The sequence below is a fragment of the Astatotilapia calliptera genome, chromosome 9 (genome assembly GCF_900246225.1).
Source record: "Astatotilapia calliptera chromosome 9, fAstCal1.2, whole genome shotgun sequence".
Lineage (NCBI taxonomy): Eukaryota > Metazoa > Chordata > Actinopteri > Cichliformes > Cichlidae > Astatotilapia > Astatotilapia calliptera.
Genome location: NC_039310.1, coordinates 16,501,096 through 16,522,841, shown reverse-complemented (window position 1 = coordinate 16,522,841; position 21,746 = coordinate 16,501,096). Strand labels below are relative to the sequence as shown.

At 42.7% G+C, this 21,746-nt stretch overlaps 1 protein-coding gene across 6 annotated transcripts in view; it reads left to right on the top strand.

The window, feature by feature from the left end:
- Window positions 1-21,746, top strand: part of sulf1 (sulfatase 1) — an 80,469-nt gene that overhangs the window by 51,336 nt on the left and 7,387 nt on the right. For all 6 annotated transcript variants that reach the window (XM_026179494.1, XM_026179493.1, XM_026179495.1 and 3 more), the window contains 11 exons: window positions 7,771-8,065; window positions 8,457-8,696; window positions 9,393-9,544; window positions 12,193-12,362; window positions 14,959-15,109; window positions 15,199-15,374; window positions 15,528-15,656; window positions 16,200-16,256; window positions 18,089-18,215; window positions 20,687-20,900; window positions 21,432-21,678. In XM_026179494.1, coding sequence (XP_026035279.1) covers window positions 7,891-8,065; window positions 8,457-8,696; window positions 9,393-9,544; window positions 12,193-12,362; window positions 14,959-15,109; window positions 15,199-15,374; window positions 15,528-15,656; window positions 16,200-16,256; window positions 18,089-18,215; window positions 20,687-20,900; window positions 21,432-21,678 — 1,838 coding nt within the window. In that variant the 5' untranslated portion in view covers window positions 7,771-7,890. The remainder of the gene's footprint in view (window positions 1-7,770; window positions 8,066-8,456; window positions 8,697-9,392; window positions 9,545-12,192; window positions 12,363-14,958; window positions 15,110-15,198; window positions 15,375-15,527; window positions 15,657-16,199; window positions 16,257-18,088; window positions 18,216-20,686; window positions 20,901-21,431; window positions 21,679-21,746) is intronic.

Genomic DNA, 21,746 nt, shown 5'->3' with positions numbered 1-21,746 from the left:
AGTGGTATCATGTTGGTGTGTCTGAGTCATCGAGAAGTCTGTTTATGACATTCACGGTCACACAGGCTGGTTCCCATGATCTATGTTTGTCTATGATTCCCAAAAAATATGCCTCCACATGCTTCACATTTTGGGGGTGTTTAGTTTCATGTGCCAGGAGCCGCACTACATTTAATAGAAGTTTCCTTTCTCAACTGTTGCCACCTTTTTCACTCTTTCACAGAAGTAGGGGGGTTTATAATACAACAGTTTTTCTAAGATTAAACTCATTTACAGTCACCTGTCTAGAAGCTAGATGTAATAAACTCTGATGAATTAGCATATTCTAAACAAAGATTTCATTAAATTGTTTTTATTGTCAATTACTAACTAGTGGACATTGACAGAGTAGCTCATTTGTTCCTATTAAACAAATTCACCACCTTAGAAATCCTTTGCTTTTTCAGTATTCACAGAGTGCAAGAGAAAAAAATAAAGTCACACTTTTCACATAAGGGAACAAAAATCATCCATCAGGCTTGGTGCATTGGCTCTCTCTGTGTTTCTCTCTCTCTGCCATCATGTTGCTGATTTCATGGAAAAGAAGTCAGTCTCTTTATTCTTGACAATTACCTCAGTGGAAACCCATTGAAGCAATTTGCCATAGCTCTCTTTTGTGGTAAAAGAAATAATTTATCTGGGGTATATTTGACACGTCAAAGAGACAAGAAAGCCACCCGTGAGTGAGCAATTCATTCTGCTCCCTCTCACTCTCTGGAGCACTTGTACTCTGATAGAGTGTTTCTGATGGGAGTGTGGATTTTGACAAGAACGTGGCCGGAGGAATAAAAAATGCGTTTTTATTTCATTCAGCTGAGGTCGTCTGTTGCTAATGGTTTCCATTCATGGCTTAGAATAGTTTAAAAAAGAAAATGCTTGCTTTAGGCTCGTATAACTGTGGTTGCTGATCCTCTGATTGTGATTCCATGTTTTCATATCACACTATAAATCAGTGGAGTGGTTTCCCTTCTGTTCACTTTCTTCTCTGCTTCCTACCCCCCTTACCTTTTTCCCTTACCCACGTGAACAGTAAATGAGCTTTTCCATTTGTATACTTGACCTCGTATACAAAGCCAAGCTTCTGGCTCTCTGGATATTCTATCTTTTCATTTAATCACAAACTAACTCAATCATGCTGAGATTGGGGTTGTATAAGGGCCAGACCATCTGTGGCAGGACTACTTGTTGCTCTTGTCGCTGAAGATGCGTCTGAGTAGTATGCAATTTCAGTTTAGGTCGGTTTTATTTATATAGCACCAAATCACAACAACAGTCTCCTCGAGACACTATTGTAAGGTAAAGCCCAAGCAACAATACAGAGAAACCCTGCTGGAAGTTTCTTCCTGTTGAAAGGGAGTTTTTTCTTTCCACTGTCACCAAGTGCTCGCTCATAGGGTGTCGTCTGAATGTTCCTTGAGGTGACTATCAGTGTGATTATAAATATATAAATAAAATTGAACTGAATTGTTTTAAACCAGACAAAAACCAGTGAGACAAACAAACTAAAATAAGGACGTGATGAAGGACGCCCTTCAGGCCCTCGGGGAAGAAAGCCGAAGGCAATAACATGCTATTATATAACACCTGGCTAGCTTACTTGGTGTGGTCTCTGGTTTAACTTGCTAACCTAAATTTGTCAGATACAATAATAGGACTTTCCACACGAACATTAACAAAAGTCTTAATGAGACTCTTTCGACAGAGCAATGTGCCATGTGTGGAACTCTTTAAGCTTAGCTCAACACAGTAGAGAAAGGAGGCGCTAACTTGTGGCACTACTTTGTTTTAATTACTGTGTTAAACTGACATGGAGGAAAACACCAGATTAGAAAGAAAAAACTGCCCAGCCGTCCTCCACCTACAGTTGTTTTATATACTTTGACAATGGTACAGCAGAGGTTACCAATAGGTGTAGCACCAGCACATCATAACGTTATATATAAAATATATTGATTTTAAATATTACCACTAATTTTAAATCATGGAGGCAGAAACGGGCCTCTTGAACTTTCTAAATTCCAGTCCGGTTACTGAAAGTATGATAGCCGTGTGTGAGTGATTGCCATGGATGCCTACATAAAGTTCTTGGTTTAGACTCAAAGAACTAAATAGCCGAGGATATGAATGTTTAAATACAGACCACCGTCAGACTGGGAACACACCCATACATAAATAAAATGTGACCTTTTGTGTTTTTTAATCATTTACCTCCTAATGTACTCAAAACCCACTCATGTTTCCAATAGGCTGCTTGTGGGCCCACAAGTCATTCCCACTTTGAAGTATTTTGGACCCGGATTCATTTAATTATACATTAAGATGCATCCATAATATTGATGGAGTGGAATGACAGCCATGGCACTACAAAGGGTCTCTCCCCAGGTCCGAGAGAAACATGTGGGGTTTAACTAATAGCTGTGAATGCACTAACTCCAGGTTCATGTTTCACTGAATTGAGGCCATTCTTCTTCATTAAAGTGGCCTGCATTGTACCCCAAACAAACCACATTCCAGTGAACGGGAAGCTTAAACATCTGAAGTTTTATCGTTTTTAATATTGAACAAAACAAAGATTCTGATTGTGCCTGTCACAGTAAAGGGTTTTGTAGCCATAAACGTGCTGGAACAGTGATCTCTCTTCACTACTTTGCACTTGGGTTTTCTCATTGGAATTTTTGCATAAATCTTACACCAACTTGGGCATTTTGGTCAAACAAATCAATGGAGTTAAGAGTCTGAAAACACCAAGGTTTGAGTCTTTTCCCAGTGCCTACCCACAGCCAAGTAAATGTACTGGGACAGAACTCCCCTTCAGTCGGCTCAGTGTGGCTGACGGGTGGGCCTTGATGGGTACAAGCGCTGCCCTTGGCCTGCCGGGCACAGCAGGCCCTGACACAGGCTCTCCTCAGTATAAAAGTCCCTCGTCAGCCCTCATGGCAGCAGACCAGCTGAATTCCCTCAGATTACAGAAATATTTGGACAAACCTCCATATTAATCTAAGTCCTCGTCTTATTCATGAAAGAAGGAGTGCAAAACATTGTGTCTTTATCTGTTAATCAGACCAGCCTGTAGTTTAGCATGTTTTATATCCCGACTCTGCGATGTTTATTTCTTTCTTTCAGCAGTTCTCCTATGGTCGAGGAATGACTATGTATTAAATGATTTTTACTGTTATTGCAAGTCATGCAGCCTACAGAATTCAAACTATGCTGTTGGACTATAATTCCCCTCCATTGTTCCTCTGTGACTTGGCTGCCATAGAGATGGACTAGGCAAATAGCGAGGGAGCAAGAGAGAGACTGAACAGGAATAAGGGGGGATTTGAGGTGCTTTGAAATGGCCATTGTCCTTAATAGCAAGGCCTTTTTATGAATGACTGATTTACTTTAGAGGAGCATGGCATCTGGTTTGTGTTTGACTTGCATCTTGTTTTGGGAATGTGAACCCCCTCACCTCCAAACTCTCTGTGTTAACTTGGGCAAGATCCTCCTCTGTGAGCATGCATGCGCTCGTGGACAAACATGTGGCTGTTAGAGATACGCGAACTCTCGGCTGTCATCCTGCCTTTTTACATAAGAAGTCTTTCATGTGCGCTCTTGGGTAATCTGCTACTTTTCAGTCACAGCTGATAAATGTATAGACTGCCGCTCCTGAACGAACACGACTTAAGCCAGATGCAGACCATTGATGAAATGAAAATGTGGGCCAATCACAACCAGACAAGACTTTTGTTGCCTTCATACCTCTGTTTTCTTTTTTTTCTCTCTCGCTCTCTCTTCAGACTTTCACCTCTTAACCCCTGTGTGTGGGTAGCCTCAGGTTGCTGAGGTTAGGTTAAACAAGCCACCATCAAAGCCATAACACCACTCAGGTCGGAGGAGGGTCAGGACGCAGCAGTGTGTGGTTTGAGGCCCTAACAAGAGGGCACAACTGCCAACCAGCCAAATACTGCTGCCCTGCATGGCTACACAAGCAGCAACTCTATTATGTTCAGCTTTACTCGATGCACAAAGCACAGCTGTCTGTATAGACATACCAAATTACCGAGCAATGCTGCATGTGTTGTAGGAAAGCAAGTAAAAGAGCTGTTTTTCTACAAGTAGGAGAAAAAAATACCCTCATGAAAGCAAAGATTAGTACGGTGTTGAGGTGTGCTAAAAGTGTTGATTGCCATTAATCTGAAAATTGCACATCTTTTATGTATCTGGCAGCTGTGCATCTGAAAACTCCATAGTGGCCTTTTTGTTTCAGTCCTTTTGAACTCCTAGGCATGCTGCGTTCCTCCCATCCATGCCCAATATTTCTCCCCCCAGCTTAACCATGATGAGTACAGTAAGGGCTCATTTAAAGGGTCATTAGAGCTAATCCTTCAAAACAATGAGGAAGGAGAAACAATGTGCTCCCTAGTCCTCTGACTCTGTCCAGTAATAAAGACCTCTTGTTCGCTCCACAGATGTATAGAAGTTGCCTGTTCTGCTGATATCACGCTACATGACATAAATAAATGAGTCATTCAAAATGAAAGGCTTGCGAAAATGACATGAAAATGATCTGCGAGGGATTGTGAAATTGGAAACATGAATTTGAACTCTGGAGGCAAAAAAGAATCAGTGATGATAACAGAAGATGGATTTGGAAGCCTAATAATAACTTTCACATATCAGAAGTCATTCATATTGTTTTGTGTATTTAAAGTGTACAAAGTGCCTAATTTATGCCGATCCCTGAATGTGCCTGAAGCCATTAACTCTGTGTAACACTTTGTAAAGCTTTTGTACAAAACAAAATACACACACACGTGTGTTTGTACACACACAACTAATGGAGTTCATTCTGACATCTAGCGGTAGTTAAATAGGTGTTTAAACTATCCTGTCTGTAAAGCTTAGACACACTTTCAAATCTGGAGCAGATGTTTTTATTATACATTTTAAATAGAGCATATTAAACTATAAAGCATACCATGCTGCTCTAGAGTGCTCACAGGATGTATTCTATATTTAAAACAAGCCAAATTAAATCTTCATGTAGAGTGGACCTGTCTGAGGCAGAAATTGCTGCAGGGCTACTTATTTTATTCTGATAAAAGCACCACGATGTGGTGCATGGAAGGAATATCTCCTAAGCATCCTTGGGCAAATTACATTTTTAATTCAAGTAAAATCACTTTTTTGCCTCTTTCTCACTCTTGCTCAGTGAATTGGAAACTTTCTGCATGAACTAAAGGTCACAACAGCAGTTGCTTATCTCGACACTCTGACATGTCCTGTCACTCAGCTGCTCATTTCTAGAGGCTTTACGCTCCATATGTCACATTAGCATGAGGAAGTCAGGGCACTGAGGATATGATGCCAGCATATACTTGGGTTTTCTTTGATGATGGGTCACTTTGAGAAGGATGATCGAATGACTCAAGACCTGTAGAAGTCCTTTTGCTCCTAAGTGAACCTCAGATGGCCTAGTGAGCAAAGTGGATCAGGTGAAATGGACTACGAGCGGTAGTCCAGAAAAAGGGGAGGGGGCCTGCATAATAACAGCCCTCATTCTATTGGGGGGTTTTGTGTGGCGCTTTATTAGCCCTGCGGTCTCAGTCATTTCAGACAGAATAGCTATTGACTCCACTGTAGATCAGCACCACAAGGTTTGCATCAGACACCACAATGAACCTTCTTGTCTGTTTTGTCTAAGATGCAAGAAGAGGCCATTGCTTGGAATCGTTGGCATGTAAAATTGAATTTGCGCTGGGTGCTAACATTACACTCGCTGGCCGACTGGCTTACAGCTGATGTCAGGTCTTCCGCAGCTCTGATAGAAACAGAGACTTGAGCTTTGTCTAGATATGGGTTATGTGTCTTGTATATGGGAAGCGTTCCCAATTTGTGTAGGAGGACTTGGATCCACACGGCAGAAGAGTGTGTTTTTTGTGGGATAAAGGCTCGTCTATGAGTTTTTGCGTGTCACCATGTGTTTGTAAAGTAGTTTGTGTTGTGTGTGTGTAGCTCACTGCAAGGTTCTGTGCACTCTGCCACCTCGCACCAGAGGGGTGTTTGTCCAAACGGCGCCAGTGTTTGCACAGGGCTGTCACGATGACTGGGCTGGCTGGCTAGTCCAGACACAGCTTGTCTGAAACCCAGTACACCAAAGTACTCTTAAAGCTCTGTCTGAAGCTCTGCTTATCATATCTAACATCAAACTGGAGAAGCAGCTGAAATAAACAGCGTAGTAGAGCAGGGTCAACATTGGGAGGTGTTGGGTGTTTGAGATGATTTGCATCTATCTGATACACGACTAGAGTAGGTGTTTTAATTTCCTGATGCAAATTACCAAACAGAATCTTTACCGTCCTCGACTACCATCCGAACAACGCAGGTTAGTTCATTCTGGACTGTGCGATAGATCAAAATCATCAAGATACAAATCATTTATTAGGGTTGTTACTCTCTGCTGATTCGGACAGGCCTTTTGTGGAAATGATGGTAAGGGCGGAGCCACCCAGTGGGGTTTGGCCGGGCTCAGGTGTCATAGACCTGCCATTTGTTTTCAGGCCATTAACCCAGAATAGGGAGCAGTGTGGTGCCACTCAGTGGGACTGCTGTCCGCAAGGCACTTTTTCACAGGTGGTGATGAGGTTCTCATTATTACTGCATCACGGTTCATCTCACAGGCAGAAGCCATTCTTTCACATATATTTTATATATATTTGAAGGCATCTTTGAATTCTTATTACATTTTAACTTTAATTTGTAGCACAACACTACCGGTATAATGTTTTGAATTCCTTTAGACTGGCTTTTCATTGGTACAGGAATAAAATCTGAGCTCAGGTTTGTACTAGTATACATTTTACTTTACTGATCACTGGAATTTAGTCGGAGCATTCAGCTATGATGACTGTTATAGTGAGCAAGAGGCTGCCAAGTGATGACTCAGTGGTCATCTGTGATTCCCGACAGTGGCGTTGCAGTTAATGTAGTGGAACCCTCTCCCCGCCTCCAGTGCCTTTTTTCTCCCCCCACTGGCCCTGTGTCATGCTTGACTCACCAGGGGGTGACTTTTGAGTGGCAGGTAAAAGGGGGGCCACAATTGGCTCATGCAGGCAAGTGGTTCTGGGTGTGCAGCCAATGGCCTAATCTCATCACAGTTAGCTAAACAGCAGCTGTCCAGTAGGGATGGAGACTTTCCGTGCACGAGTGTGTTCTCTGACACGGTAGAAGAGTGGAAAACCAGGAAACGATTGAGAGAGAGATAAAGAGAAAACTGTAAAAGTAGGGGACTCGCGGGATTCTCTGAGGTGAGATCTGTGTTTCTAGATCTTCAGTTTATTTGTTTTTGTTTAACTTTGACAGAGTTGAGTATTTTCTTTTCTTTCAGATCAGGGAGTTGAGGGTGAGGGATTTTTGTGTTCAGTATTAATGGAGTTTCCATCTGCACACAGTATATATTTGAACTGCTGAATAAGTTTTCCTTGCTGGACCGTTAAGGGCTAAAGCCAATCTGTTTTGGCTTCCCTGTTTATGGATAAACTGTTCTGTTTGAGTGTGATTTGTGACCATCTGCACAGAAGTTACCTGAAGTAAATGTGCTTAAATGTTCCAACAGGGATTCTGGCTTTCTGCAGGTGCAATGCAGTTTTCTCTTCCACTACTGCAAAACTGACCCTAAAGTTTCACCTCCCACCATGCTTATTGTTGTAATGTCTCCATACATTTCCCCCTCTTGTCTCCCCACAGTCCATCACTGCTGCAAGAGCTGCACAAGTGTGAGTGAGCGGCCCGGCTGGTTCTCTCCCTCCCCTTCTCTCCATTAATCTCCTCCATCTACCCATCCTCTGGCCTGTTGTTTCAGTCACCATGCTGATTCACTGGCTGTCCTGGTTGGCCCTCCTGTCGCTGGATTGGGCTCCAGGCAGCTGGGCCTTCACCACCACCAGGGCTCAGGGCCTCAGAGGTCGCATTCAGAGAGACCGCAGAAACATCCGGCCCAACATCATCCTCATCATGACTGACGACCAGGATGTTGAGTTGGGTAAGGCTGCCTGGCAGAAACCCCTGGTCTTCCTGGAAATTTTCATTTGGCTTCAATTTTTTTCCCTATTTAAAAGAAAAAGTGCACAGTTTATCTAAAATTCAGTGTTTTTCCCAGTCTTCAATCCTCTCTGTTCTAATGTGTTTCTTTGTCTTTGTGGTGATTTGCATCAGGACTTCTGTAGTCTTTCTTGGCACATTAAATATTAAGTAGAGGCCATAAGCCACACCGGAATGGCCATCTGGTCTCTCGTGTGCTGAATTGTAATTATTTGCCTTTCAGAGCACTGAATCACAGATTAAGTAAATACGAGTGAAAAACAGTATTTGCGTGTGTTTAATAAGATTTCGCTGTAACTGTACAGCACTGATCACGTTACCTCGCCCTCCAGGTTCTCTACAGGTAATGAATAAAACCCGCAAGATCATGGAGGATGGTGGCACTTCTTTCACCAATGCCTTTGTCACCACACCCATGTGCTGCCCGTCACGTTCTTCCATGCTGACGGGCAAGTACGTCCACAACCACAACACCTACACCAACAATGAGAACTGTTCCTCCCCTTCCTGGCAAGCTCAGCATGAGCCGCGCTCCTTTGCAGTCTACCTCAATGAAACTGGCTATAGAACAGGTTTGTGAATACACACTCACACAAATATAATTGAGGACTCTTTATTTCATGCCTGTGGTGTTCTCTTATTATTTATTTATGGAAAATGGCAGTTTTGATAGTGACGATGGTTCACCTGTATGAGGTTCTCGGTTCTGATTAACAGAGTGTCAGTCACTACTAGCTCTAATCTCCTCCTGGCAACGCCATTCATATGTTAGTCAATGCAAATTTATACAGTAAGCTAGACTCCACAAACCTGCCTGCCTGCCTGCCTGCCTGGCTGTCTGCTGTGAGAAATGCAAACACGTTGAGCGTGCCAGGTCGATGTCGTGTCTCATCAGACGCTGTCTGCCTGAGTGATGGGCAGGCGTTGAACTGGGCAGCTCAGTGGGGTCCTGTGGGCTGCAGCTCGACTTGTGGTTTTGGAGTCGTTGCGTTAGTCTGCAATTAGCCGTCTCTGGGACAGCCTGGCTTCCTGCCCAGCCTATCCGAGAATGTTGTCAGAGAATCCAGGGAAAAGGAGACAAGCAAAAATGTTAAACATCACATAAGCGCAGATAAAGTCGCACAGTCACACAATTATGTTTTTTTTTGGTTTTTTTTTTACAGGCATCGCCTTAAGGAAGCAGTGCTTGTAAAGACTGCATATATAAAGAAACTGCATATTAAAAGAGGCCCATCTCTCCCTTCTTTCTCTCATCTTTTCTTCTGCAGCTTTCTTCGGCAAGTACCTCAATGAGTACAATGGCAGCTACATCCCACCTGGGTGGCGCGAATGGGTTGGATTGATCAAAAATTCCCGCTTCTATAATTATACTGTCTGTCGGAATGGTTACAAGGAGAAACATGGTGCTGATTATGCCAAGGTATGTGTTCTCATAATTCATACGAAAAGGCTCTATTAGCTCAGTCCCTAATTTGTTTTGCCGTTATGACTTAATATTAAGACTTCACATGACAAATTGCAGGTTCCACTCGCTTATAAATACAGACAGTGAAGCAGCTTATGGCTGTGTGGTGATTCAGGATGGCAGGAATTCTCTCTTGAGGATTAAAGGGAACGAGCTGAGTTGACGCCTCCTCTTTCTGCAGCATCCTTTTATTATGATGCACCTTTCCTCAATATTTAGACGCTATAAAACTGGTGCATCTTTATGAGAAGCCAACTTGACAACTTGTGACAAAAACTGACCTGCACTTGTTTTTGTCTCTCACTCTTATTCTTCCTCTTTGTGTCTCACTATCAAGTTTTGCAGAATGACTTTGTGCTGTAACACCACTGTTTGCTACTGCTGGGGGATGACTGTGGTTACACTGTCTTTTTGTAGCTCTAGATGGCATCGGTCATCAATCTTCCCCAAATGTTTTTGTAAGAGCTGTCAGTTTGTTTTCGCAAGTCCGTGCCAATATCTCCCTAGGTTGCACAGTGCTGGATATACAAGAAATCCATGTGGCGGGCTGGCCTATGAGATGGGCAAACAAATGTTTGGATTGCTACTTCTCTGCCAACTTGGACCAAGGTGTAAAATTACCCACAGGCTTGGGCCGGTGTGTTTACATGACACGGACTTGGTCAGCAGATTGTGGTTTACAACCAAATGGACACAATATTTTCTGTTTACTGCCAAAGCCCATCAACCTGCTGCCACCAGGACAACCGCAGTTCTTTAGGTTTGGATGGGGTGAGAAGGTCAGAGTATCTGTGCAGAGTGCATCTTGCACATCATGACACTGATTAAGCTACAGACCCTGTGTGATTTCATCCAGTTAGGTCCTGTTTGATTTTTCTTCTGTAGGAGGATGAGTTAATTGAGGTTAAGGGTTTTGTCAAACACTCTTGAGTGAGATTTAGTTTCAGAATATCATCCATCAATATCAAATCCCATGACAGTAGAGCAACAACTCTAACAGCTGTGATATTATAAAGTGTCTCACTGCTAATTTGACAGATGTGCAATCTTGTAACTTTGAAAAAACAATAAATGTTGTAAATGTAAACCTATAAAACACTGGTGCATTGGCTGTCCTGTAGGTCATTTAAAAACTTATGAGGATTACAAATTAAATAGATGAACGATTTGGGAAAATGAAACCATGTACTAATGGGGTGCCGTTGGGTGAGTGCCACTTACTATTACCAATCAGCTCCAAAAGGGAAAAGTGATATTCTTCACCTCCCTGACTATTTTATAGTCACTGGCCAGGCATTCCCCACGACACTGTCACTTCCTTCTGACCTGCCAGAGCTCTCAGCAGCAGTGGCTCAGATTTGGGAGCTGGCAACATAAAGTGCACGGCGGTGCTTTGCCATGTGCACATAATCATCGGCCTCCACGGGCATGTACAGCCGCCAGGCCATTAAAGCTGGTCTAGCTGTAAAACCTATTAATAGAGACAAGATGAATCAGCCAAACCCACTTCTGACATTTCAAGGAAATCACCCGTTACCCTTTGATTCTCAGCCTGGCACTCCCTTTCATTTGTTGTATGCCAGGCAGCAACAACAGGTACAATGGTTGGTCTTCTCTTGGAAACTTGGCGAATGCTACTGTAATTTCAGTTCAAGGTGGGACTGCTGTACAGTGTTGTGACAATTTCACATTTCCTGTGTCTAAGCTCTTCACATTCATCCAGTTGTTCTCTCTTTGCCTGTGGTGTTTAATTTAGAGAAACACAGCATTTGGCATCTTGAGAACTGTTGTTGGCGCTTGAGTCTACTTTCTGGTTTGATCCCTGGTTGCTCCGGTCTGTATGCCAAGTATCCTTGGGCAAGATACTAACCTCAAGTTGCTCTCCCATGCATCCATCAGAGTATAAATGTGTGTAAATGTCAGATAGAAGAAGCATAGAAAAAGTGCTTGTATGAATGGTGTGAATGGGTGAATGAGGCAAATTGTATAAAGCGCTTTGAGTGCTTAGGTAGAGGAGAAAAGCGCTGTATAATAACCAGTCCATTTACCATTTATATTACCCAAAGCCAATATCTCAGTTTCTTAAAAGATATTTTGATGTCACTTTGTGTGAAAAAGACAAAAGGAAGCAGGGAGATGTAGCAGAAAGTGAGCGAAATAAAATGAAGTTAGCAGAAAGCAAATTTATCACAACATGCTATTTAAAAGGGCCTGGCCCCTCGCCATCAAGTGGTGTCACATTCAATAGTGCAGAGATTCACTGATGAGGCAACTGCCCACATACTGTATACACATACGCACACTCATTTACACACACACACAGGCAAGCTGCCAGCTGTTGACTCGACAGATTGGTACCGTACTCAATGGCCCCACTTCATATCCCCAATGGCCCCTCTCAATTTATTTGAAAGTGACTAGACGAAGGCAAGCAACATGTCACGGTGATTGGACTGCAAATGAGTTATGAAAGCATGTGTTGTGTAATTTATGTTCTTTTTTTTTTGGTGTATATTTTCCCTCAGTTCCATATTTATTTCTAGGTTTTTTCTTTTAGACTTTTCGCCCTTTTAACGGGCCTTATTTTTGCTCTTCTTTCAAAGGACTATTTCACTGACCTAATCACCAACGACAGCATCAGCTTCTTCCGCATGTCCAAGAAGATGTACCCGCACCGTCCCGTGATGATGGTCGTCAGTCACGCTGCTCCTCACGGCCCAGAAGACTCGGCGCCACAGTATGCCGAATTCTTCCCGAATGCTTCGCAGCACATGTAAGCAATACTGAGGCTCACATTATCATACATGCTCAAACATATACACTAATCAGGGTTTTGACACAGGAATTGTAGCCTTAGAGAAGAATGAAAAATGAGTGTTTAGGGCCCAGATTTTGATTTCAGCCTTTGTCTCATTAACAGCTAAATTGAGTTTTTGCGATTTGGTTTGCCTAACATTATTACAGTAAGTATGCACCCCAATCCCCACGAGATGACAGGTTGCTCTGAAGCCGCTGGGGGCGACGACTTGGCAAGCGTGAAATCAAAATGATTTATCATCCAAGAGTAGCTGAGGCACATACCATAGGGAAGATCGGGAATGGTTTTTTAACGTAGCACTGTGCTCTATGCCAAACCCACACTGGCCTCCAGCAGCTCTCATTGAGTTAAGCTGCAGTACTTTGGGTTGTTTCACTGGCACCAAGCCCTACTGCCTCACTGCACGGCTCAATGTGTGGAGGCATGGTGTTTTAGAGAACTAGATTTGGACTTGAAGACTCAATACTACCTTTTCTTTATGTTTCCCAGAGGTTTTAGTGTTCCTGCCTCTCACTTTCTGTCACACTTAACTTTGTCATCTATTTATACTACCCCTCTGTCTCTCTATCTGTATATCTCTGTTTCTATCACTCTGTTTACCTCTCCCTCCTTGTTTCCCAGTGTCATCTCCTTCTCTCTTTCCAGCTCGCTCTGCTTACCCCTTCCTCCCCGCCTGTGCAATTCGCAAAGGACTTCCTGACCCCATCCATATCAATCAGCAGTTTCGCCCTGGAGCTCCTAGGACCAGAGGAATGCATTGTGCGCTCTGGAACACCCTTTGTGACATTATTAATTTATTTTTAGCTTGAGTCTCCGGGTGAAGGGGGTGGAGCTGGGGCCCACGAGTGACTAAAGGGGTTGCCCCAGTTATTGTGTGTGTGTTTGTGTAGATTAAGTGGTACTAAGGAGAGCCCAGGTGGTTGGCATGGTTGGGTGTTTGTTTGACTATAAACTTTCATAACAGCTATGGAAACACTTTTTTTCCGATGTTCAAAAATTTCTTTTTATAGATGGGAATATTCTTGACACTGTTCCATTTTAAATTGGATTATGGAAAGATGACTTTGTAGTAGATGCCATCTACAGCTAGTGTGTTATGCACAGAGATGGAAAGAGACCGCGTGGCAGTTAAGGAGGAGCCGCTTCATAAATCAAAACAAGCGTCTGTGCTTTTGACAGCACCAGTAGCTGGGGATGGTTTGATGTTAATGTCATTAACATTCCTCAGGTGCTTTTACTCTCTCTCAGATGCGAAGTATGTTCCCGACCTATTTTAAACACCGTAGATTTGGTGCGGTTTGTCAATGGCATGTCTTTCCCTGCAGGGAGTGATAGATGCTATTCTGGCCATAGATTAAAAACTTGCTTTATGGAAACTCTCTCATCTTCAAGCGTGCCTCCTAACGTTTTAAGGTTAGGAGGCATTTTAGGGTGCATGGAGTGCTCCTGTAAGCCAAGGATAATGTAGACAATAAGGTAGACCTGCACTATATGCAACAGTATGCAGGTGTGACCTCTGCTACGGACTGGCGTCTTTCCACTGACATCTACATTCCTGGTTCCCTGGTGCTCAGCGCCCCCATACCTTGGTGGCCCATTGCCCAGAAACGGGTCCCTTTGTGGGTCTTATTAGACCGCCTGCTAAGTGGGTGAAGAGTTCACCCTTCTCACAAAGCAGTCCTGAGGAGACGAGGACAGAAGGCAGCTCAGTCACTGAGGGCAAAGTAGCTCCCAAAGCAAGTCTTCATTAAGTACGCAGATTTTGAGGCTTGGGCTGTTTATTCAGGGGTAGAAGCTGCTCATTTATAAAGTGGATTACTTAAAGCTGAAGGGACACAACTTCACTGCTACTGAGATTCTGTGGGTTTCTACGTACATTATATATACTTAGTGTATATAATTTGTGTGCTATTTTGCTTTCAACTGCAGAAGATTTGCACAACATCAGATGTTCCGCTTCCCTTTACTGCAAGCAGGGGAACACTTTCCTTCAGCTGAACACAAACTTGACAAACGCAAGCACTTTTCTCTCTGTCTTGCCTTTGTCCAGTCTTGTAATTCCCCAATTTCAAATGAGCATGACTTCTTTGCTTTTTTAGACCAGAAGTTGTTGCAAACCCGACTTTTGGACCTATTATTTTCTTAAGCATGTGCCAACCCTCAAATGACTCGTCTTTGCCAGGAGTGTAGTGAAGCGAGGAGACTTGTGTCTGTGTGAGGAGGAGAGATCTGGTCTGAGAGAGGTGTGGAAAAACAGTCAAGGTGCTGGGTGCAAAGTATTAAGACATTTTCCCCCAGCAAACTGAGCGGCTATTGATGCTTGTCAAGCACAGTGGACAACTGTGACACCTGCTGCTGAGCAGAGGTTTGTGAAAAGTAGCAGACAGGTGTTTTTGGCATCTTAAATGTTTGGCTGTTAGGCGCTCTGATGTGGACACGTCCAAAATGTTTTTCGGACTTCTACGCGAGTTAAACGGCAACACAATGAAACCCAAATAATGCATTTTTTTAACATACCCGTCTCCTTTCTCCTTTCCTTTTGCCCTTTCAGCACCCCGAGCTACAACTATGCCCCCAATATGGACAAACATTGGATCATGCAGTACACGGGCCCCATGAAACCGATCCACATGGAGTTCACAAACTTCCTGCATCGGAAAAGGCTACAGACGCTTATGTCTGTGGATGATTCAGTGCAGAAGGTATGAGTAATTATTAATGGATATGTAGTTACTGTAAATAATTGAGTAATCTACCATGGATCATTTTACTGATGCTTTTTTTCACACAGATTTATGACATGTTGGAGGAAACAGGCGAACTGGACAACACTTACATCATTTATACAGCAGACCATGGATACCACATTGGTCAGTTCGGGTTGGTCAAGGGCAAGTCAATGCCTTATGATTTTGATATCCGTGTACCGTTTTTCATGAGAGGACCGAATGTGGAGCCTGGGGCAGTGTAAGTAACTACGCACATTTTTTCTGTTACTATAAAAACATTCAGTAAGTCTTTGCTGCACTCTTGTTGTCTTCTTTGAGTAAACTTCTGATATTTCAATCCATCAGTTTTATCACTTGAAACTTAATGTCTTTCACGCTTGTAATGTTCCAGAAACCCTCATCTGGTGCTAAACATTGACCTGGCTCCCACATTTCTCCACATTGCTGGACTGGAGATCCCTCCAGACATGGATGGAAAGCCCATCCTTAAATTGCTGGAACAGGAACGGACTGGCAACAGGTTTGTGTGGATCCATTATGCCATGCTGTAATGGATACTATGTACATGTAATTCCACAGCGTGCATATGTGCAACAACTCTTTCTATTGACTTCTATTGAGCAAATGCAAATTTCCATAGCCAAAATGATGGCTTTTGCTCCAGCTGGGCAGAGTGGGTTTGGGGCAATTTGGCAGATTTTCCTTGGCTGTGGGACTTTGGCTGGGAAACACTGAGTTTCTTCTTTATGAGGTTTCCTGTAGAATTTGTTTGCAAACTGAATCATTTTTTGTCTCCAGCAAACCCACTGTACTAACCGTGTATAAAAGGAATGCAAGGTTATTGTGCCTTGCACTATTTATAATAAATCTGCACGAAAATGTTTTTACAGAAAAACTTAGCACAATCCCTTTAATACTAAAAGAGCATTACGCCCGCAAGGTCCTGTTCTTGCTGTGATCAACTTCCATAATTCTGACTAGCTTTGTTCCCACCGTGCTGTAGCTGATAGTGAGTGCATAGGCCATATGAAGCTTATAAACTTTGTATGTTTTGTTTTCCCAGATTCAAACCAAACCGGAAACCCAAAGTCTGGAGGGACACATTCCTTGTGGAGCGAGGGTAAACCGGCTTTCTTTATTCCCTTTCCACACCACAAACACATCCGTGTCACTGTGTGTCACATAAACCTGATGAAAACATTTAAATGAACCCGAAATGTGCAGGGCTCGGTGCGTGTTCCCTTTTCGAGCAACGCATCTGCTTTTCCCGGTTATTTGTTATCTGACAGACATTTCCTGACCACATTCGGCTTGGACGGCAGTGTGTAACCAATTGAAAGTGTTGTAAGTTGTTTGGCGAAGCTAAAATTCCTGGAAAATTATGACAGTTCACGCAAGGGGCGCTGACACATGTAACCAGGTCATTTAGGGGGGGAAAAAAAGAAAAGAAAAGCTATCGAGTCTTTGTCTCCTCGGAGGGGAGGGGGGCTTGCATATATTAAGTACACAATCCTAGATCATAGTCCTAAACTTGACTTAGCTTGCATCGATGGAGACAGGAGGAAGATACATTTCAGTAACATGGGAGGACTAGACATACGCAAAATAAACAAAGGCTAGCCAAGCTCAGGATGATGTTACCTGAGGAATAGCTGGAAGCCTCACACTCAATCCACTCACAGGACATGTCACCAGCTTTCCCAGTGTGGAATGCAGGAGCCACACTGCAGAAAACACTTGACTATTTCCCCAAGGCTGTTTTCTGATTCCATCCAGTGTGTGTCCTTTCACAAACCCTGTCAGTTCTTTATTTAACCTCCTCTGCCACAAGATATATGTCGCAGAAAATGATACCTCCAAGCTGTCAGTCCACTTTTGTTCAATGAACATGCTTCGCTGTGCTAACGCCAGAGGTACACTGACAGAAACATGACAACCGAGGAGAGAAATAATCCCGTCAAGCTCGACTTTATGATATACAGTTGCCCGAGGGTTAAAAAAAAAACATAGGTTGAAGAAACAAGAAAAGAAAGCCATGAGGGCACTCGTATGAAAACGACAGGCAAGAGAACAATCACTGGCTGAAGGCAGATTGTGCTGGCAGCACAGTCTAACTGTGTAAAAGGAGAAAAATTAAAATGAAAAATATTGTATATTACATTGTCACATTCTTCTTTACAGCTGCTGTTACTGCTACATCACCGCTATCATTTCTCACACGTTATCAAGAGAATAAAAGAAGCTTTTGTTAGCTTTACTGCTGCTCATGTCGGCCAGCAGCCTGCTGACTTTTAAATCTGTTTCTCAGTTAAACTCTAAACTTTTTTTAAATGACGTCCACAGGTCCACTTTTCTTTAAGTGATAAGATTAGCCTCCATTAACTTGACTCTATTGACACAAATACAGTAGTCGAAGTTTTATCTGCAGTTCCTGCACCAGTCATGTGATATGTTGTCTGATTTAATAACCTCACATGACCTTACAGTACTACATCTGAGCCTGTGAAATGCTGAATGACAGCTGGGACTGACTGTGTTGTTTAAAACTCCATCTACGTAATGCAGCAATCAGGGAGGGTCTTTAACAACTGTTTGCTCTTTAATCATTCTTGGCTGAAGGCAAGATACGTCAGCCAAGCTAGCGTGTGAACATTGGCTGGTTCCAGCCAAAGAAGACGGCAACAAAAAATTAAACACTGCAGTGGCCCTCCTGTGTAAGGGGACAGGCTGTTCTGTGCCTCACTGGCATCTTCATTCTGTCTGTGACTGCTGTGGCTAGTCGAGGTATAATGGAAGAGGAAGGACAGTGGTGTTGGCCTGGCCGTAGCAGAGACTTAGCCAGTGTTTGTGGTGGTGGTTGTAAAGGAAAAGGGGACAGGGCAGTTGAATTTGACGCCATTTGACGTCACTCACCATTTGATATGGTTTTGCTTTCCTTGTTTTGTCGTGTAGGAAGATCCTGAGAAAAAAGGACGACTCAGCGAGTACTCAACACAGCAACAGTCTCCCCAAGTACAAGAAGGTCAGAGAGACTTGCCAGCAGGCTGAATTCCAGACACCGTGTGAACAGCCCGGACAGGTAAAGGAGGAACACCCATTTGCACACAAGCGCATTTCTTTTTTCTGCAACCTTTTGACCACATGAGTGCCCTGATATATCCACTAAAGAAAGCCGATGCAATTATTTTGAAGTGACCTCTTAGCTGCCTTTTGAACTGTTCTACAAAGCCACAACTGGTTTATAATTGGACCGCTTTACACCGTTTTGTGGTGCGCTAATTGGTACATCCCTTTGATCTATGCCCATGAATTTTCTGGCAGAGCAACAGCCAAATAGTAGAGGTTGTGGCCCCGGAACAGACAGGCCAGAATAAGACAAATTATTACAAATGTCCTGTAGTATTCAATCACAGAGATTTATAAGGGTTTGGCTAATGCAGTCCAGATCCATCATAACGAACACCTCACAGTGTGTATAACAATGAGTTATTAACAGGAGCAATAGGCATCAGAGGTGTATACTGCATCATATAATGCAAGTGAAAGCTCATCATATGTGCTCATAAGTACATCTAGTGTGTTGAAGTGATTGCAAGCAGAGATGGGCAGTAATACGTTACAAGTAACGTATTTTATCTTTTAACGAGTAAAGTAAGGGATTACTATTGCAAAAAAGGTAATTAGATTACTGTTACTTTCCCGTAAGCACGCTGCGTTACTGCGTTACTAAAACCGTGATTTTTTTTTTTGCGAGAGTGTCGTGACGTTCGTGACAACAGCTGTGTGCAGATCAACAACGGATAATATATCGAGTGCAGGAGAGAGTGTGAGCGTGCAGCGTTTAAAGCGTGGAAGTACTGACCTTACTTTAAGTTTGATTCCGTAAAAAGTGACAAAAACATTAGCGTCCGCTGTTCACTGCGTGGGAAGAAAACTTTTTTTACAGTGAAAAAACCCCTAAACTTCCGTGCAAGCACCCAGTGCGCTACCAGGGAAATTCACAGACAAACTCGCGGATTCTTCCACTGACCGCTGCGGCACACCTGCACCAGGGAAAACATCCGCCTACTATACAGGTGAAAATAGAGCAACAGGACCGCTGAGTCTTTGATTTTATTTATTTTCTGCTGTGTTTCACTTGCACTTATTTGAAAGACTGAGTGTAAACACAAAAAAATATTTTATTTTATGTGTTGGAATGTGCAGAAAATAGGTTTAAATGTTAAACAAATTTCTTCCAGTCAGAGAATGATGCATATAATTTAATGTTTGCTTGATGCATAAAGTTAAAAGATTAAAACAAGTTTTAAAAAGAGACTTTTCCATTTGATTACATTTTCTATGATGGATTACGCAGAAAAAGTAGAATTGGGCTGAAAGATCTATCGCTTTATCACCTATTCAGGTAGTAAATCATGTTTTTAAAAGGTAACTAAGTAACTAAGTAATTAATTACTTTTGAAAATAAGTAATCAGTAAAATAAAGGATTACTTTTGGGGGGAAGTAATTAGTTACTGATTACTTTTTTCAAGTAACTTGACCAACACTGATTGCAAGTAGCTTCTTATTAATGGTTTAACTATACCTTCATATAAGCAACCTGGAGGCCAGTAAAGTGTTTCTTGCTCAAAGCAAACAAATGCTTTTTCTCTCCTTTTCATCCATGCTAACAAATTTGATTACAGTTATCTTATTTTGTTAATATGCACAGTGGAAAATCTCAACATGGATCGGTCTCAGGATGAAATCCTGAAATTCTATATTATATTATTCTGCTTTTCTGCTGCTGCAGTGATACTCTTATACCTTTAAAGCACTCGCAGTAGGGCGAGGGAGAAGGAGAAAGAAATATGGAGATTGTTCTCGTCCTCCAGTGACAATACATCTCTCTCTCTCGCTCTCACGTCTTGTCTGATGCTGATATAACAGCCCTGTTTGGTCTGTAAGCTCTTCCAAAAGGAACCCGATCTGACTTATAGCCCTTTGTTTGGACCCTCGTTCCCACACTCAGCCCTCATCATCTATACCAAACTTTACTGATGTGTCTCTTTCGTTTACTCGAGACCCAACAAGCGGCACTACTCACAGCAATTAGCTTCAAAACTTTCTTTTCCCAGCGTGAATTCATGTTGGGAAATGGCGCGGGGGATGTCTGCGATTGTATGGACATGTATTTACACAATTACCCCAGTGACGCACATAGTATGGACATACCCAATGTGAAAACGATATGGCTCTCCGCTTTGTTTTCCAGAAACCAGACAGACCCAATTCGCCTCATGTTTTAGTTTTGGTTGATCTTTCTCGCTGCTTTTGGATGCCGTTCTTTCCCACAGGCTCTGATATGTCTGTTAGAAGCATGTGCTCATTTTCTTAAAGGTTTAATTGTGAAATCTCAAATTGTGCTGTCATATCATTAACATCTAAGGCACTAATTAGCCATACCCAAAAAGAAATAAAATAAGATGTGTTCATTGCTGTTGCAAGGAAACTTTGGTTTATTTTTTTTTGCAAGCCTATTGTGCTACCAAAAGTAATTCTTTCTGCAGAAATGGCACTGCGTTGAGGAGATCACAGGGAAGTGGAGGATACAGAAGTGTAAAGGTGGTTCCAAAGAAGGCTCCAGGAAGAGAGCCCGCAGCCTAAAGCCCCGTGACAGTTACGACAAAAGGGAGAGGGCCTGCGACTGTGGAGACGCACAGTATAAACGATCCAAGACCGAACGCCGCTCCCACCGACAGTTTCCTTCCTCAACAAGCCGCCGTGAGTATATCCAAACCTGCTCTTTCTTCTTGTAATATAGAGGGACAGTGATTTAATTGAAACCATGGCAAAATGCATATACATGTGTGTCAGATTATTTCACTTCAAAAACAAGAGCTTTTGTTTTCTTAAAAAGTCCCATTAATGTCTGTCTCTCAGTACTAGAAAGAGAAATCTTTAAAGCCTCAAGTTTTTATTCCCGGCAATGGATTTTTTATGCTCTAGCGAGACCCATGCATGGAAAAAGCAAACATTGTTCAACAGGTCCTGGAATGTATGCTCTGGACGTGCCTTTGTGCATGCGTGGGCTGTTGGGGCTTTGTTATCAAATGGTCTGATGCCCTCTGATGTGTCTTGGAAATAGTACAACAATGGTATGAACATGTAATAAGCCTTAAAGATCCAGATAGGATATCCTACCAAAAATCAGTTGGTGTATTAGGATGCTGGCTTTTACTTCATTGCGATGTTGAAATGAGGTGGAAATGAGAGTAAAAAGAAATACATAGCATCCTTTTTTCTTTATAATAGGTTATCGCCCACGCTTCGTCCACACTCGACCTGCCAGGTCTCTGTCTGTGGAGTTTGAAGGTCAAATATATGATATTGACCTTCAGGCAGATGATCAGTCAGCTGTCCGTCCTCGTGTCATCTCCAAGCGTCACTACAACCCAGAGGAACCAGAATATGAGTTGGGGTCTGACGACGGTTCAGAGGAAATGCTGGCAGATGATACAAATGCAGTCGGATACCTGAACTCTGTGAAAGTTACCCACAAGTAAGCAATCAAATTTCCCCTCTCACTTACATTTCTCTGCGTCAATAAAGTAGAATACAGCAGGGGGT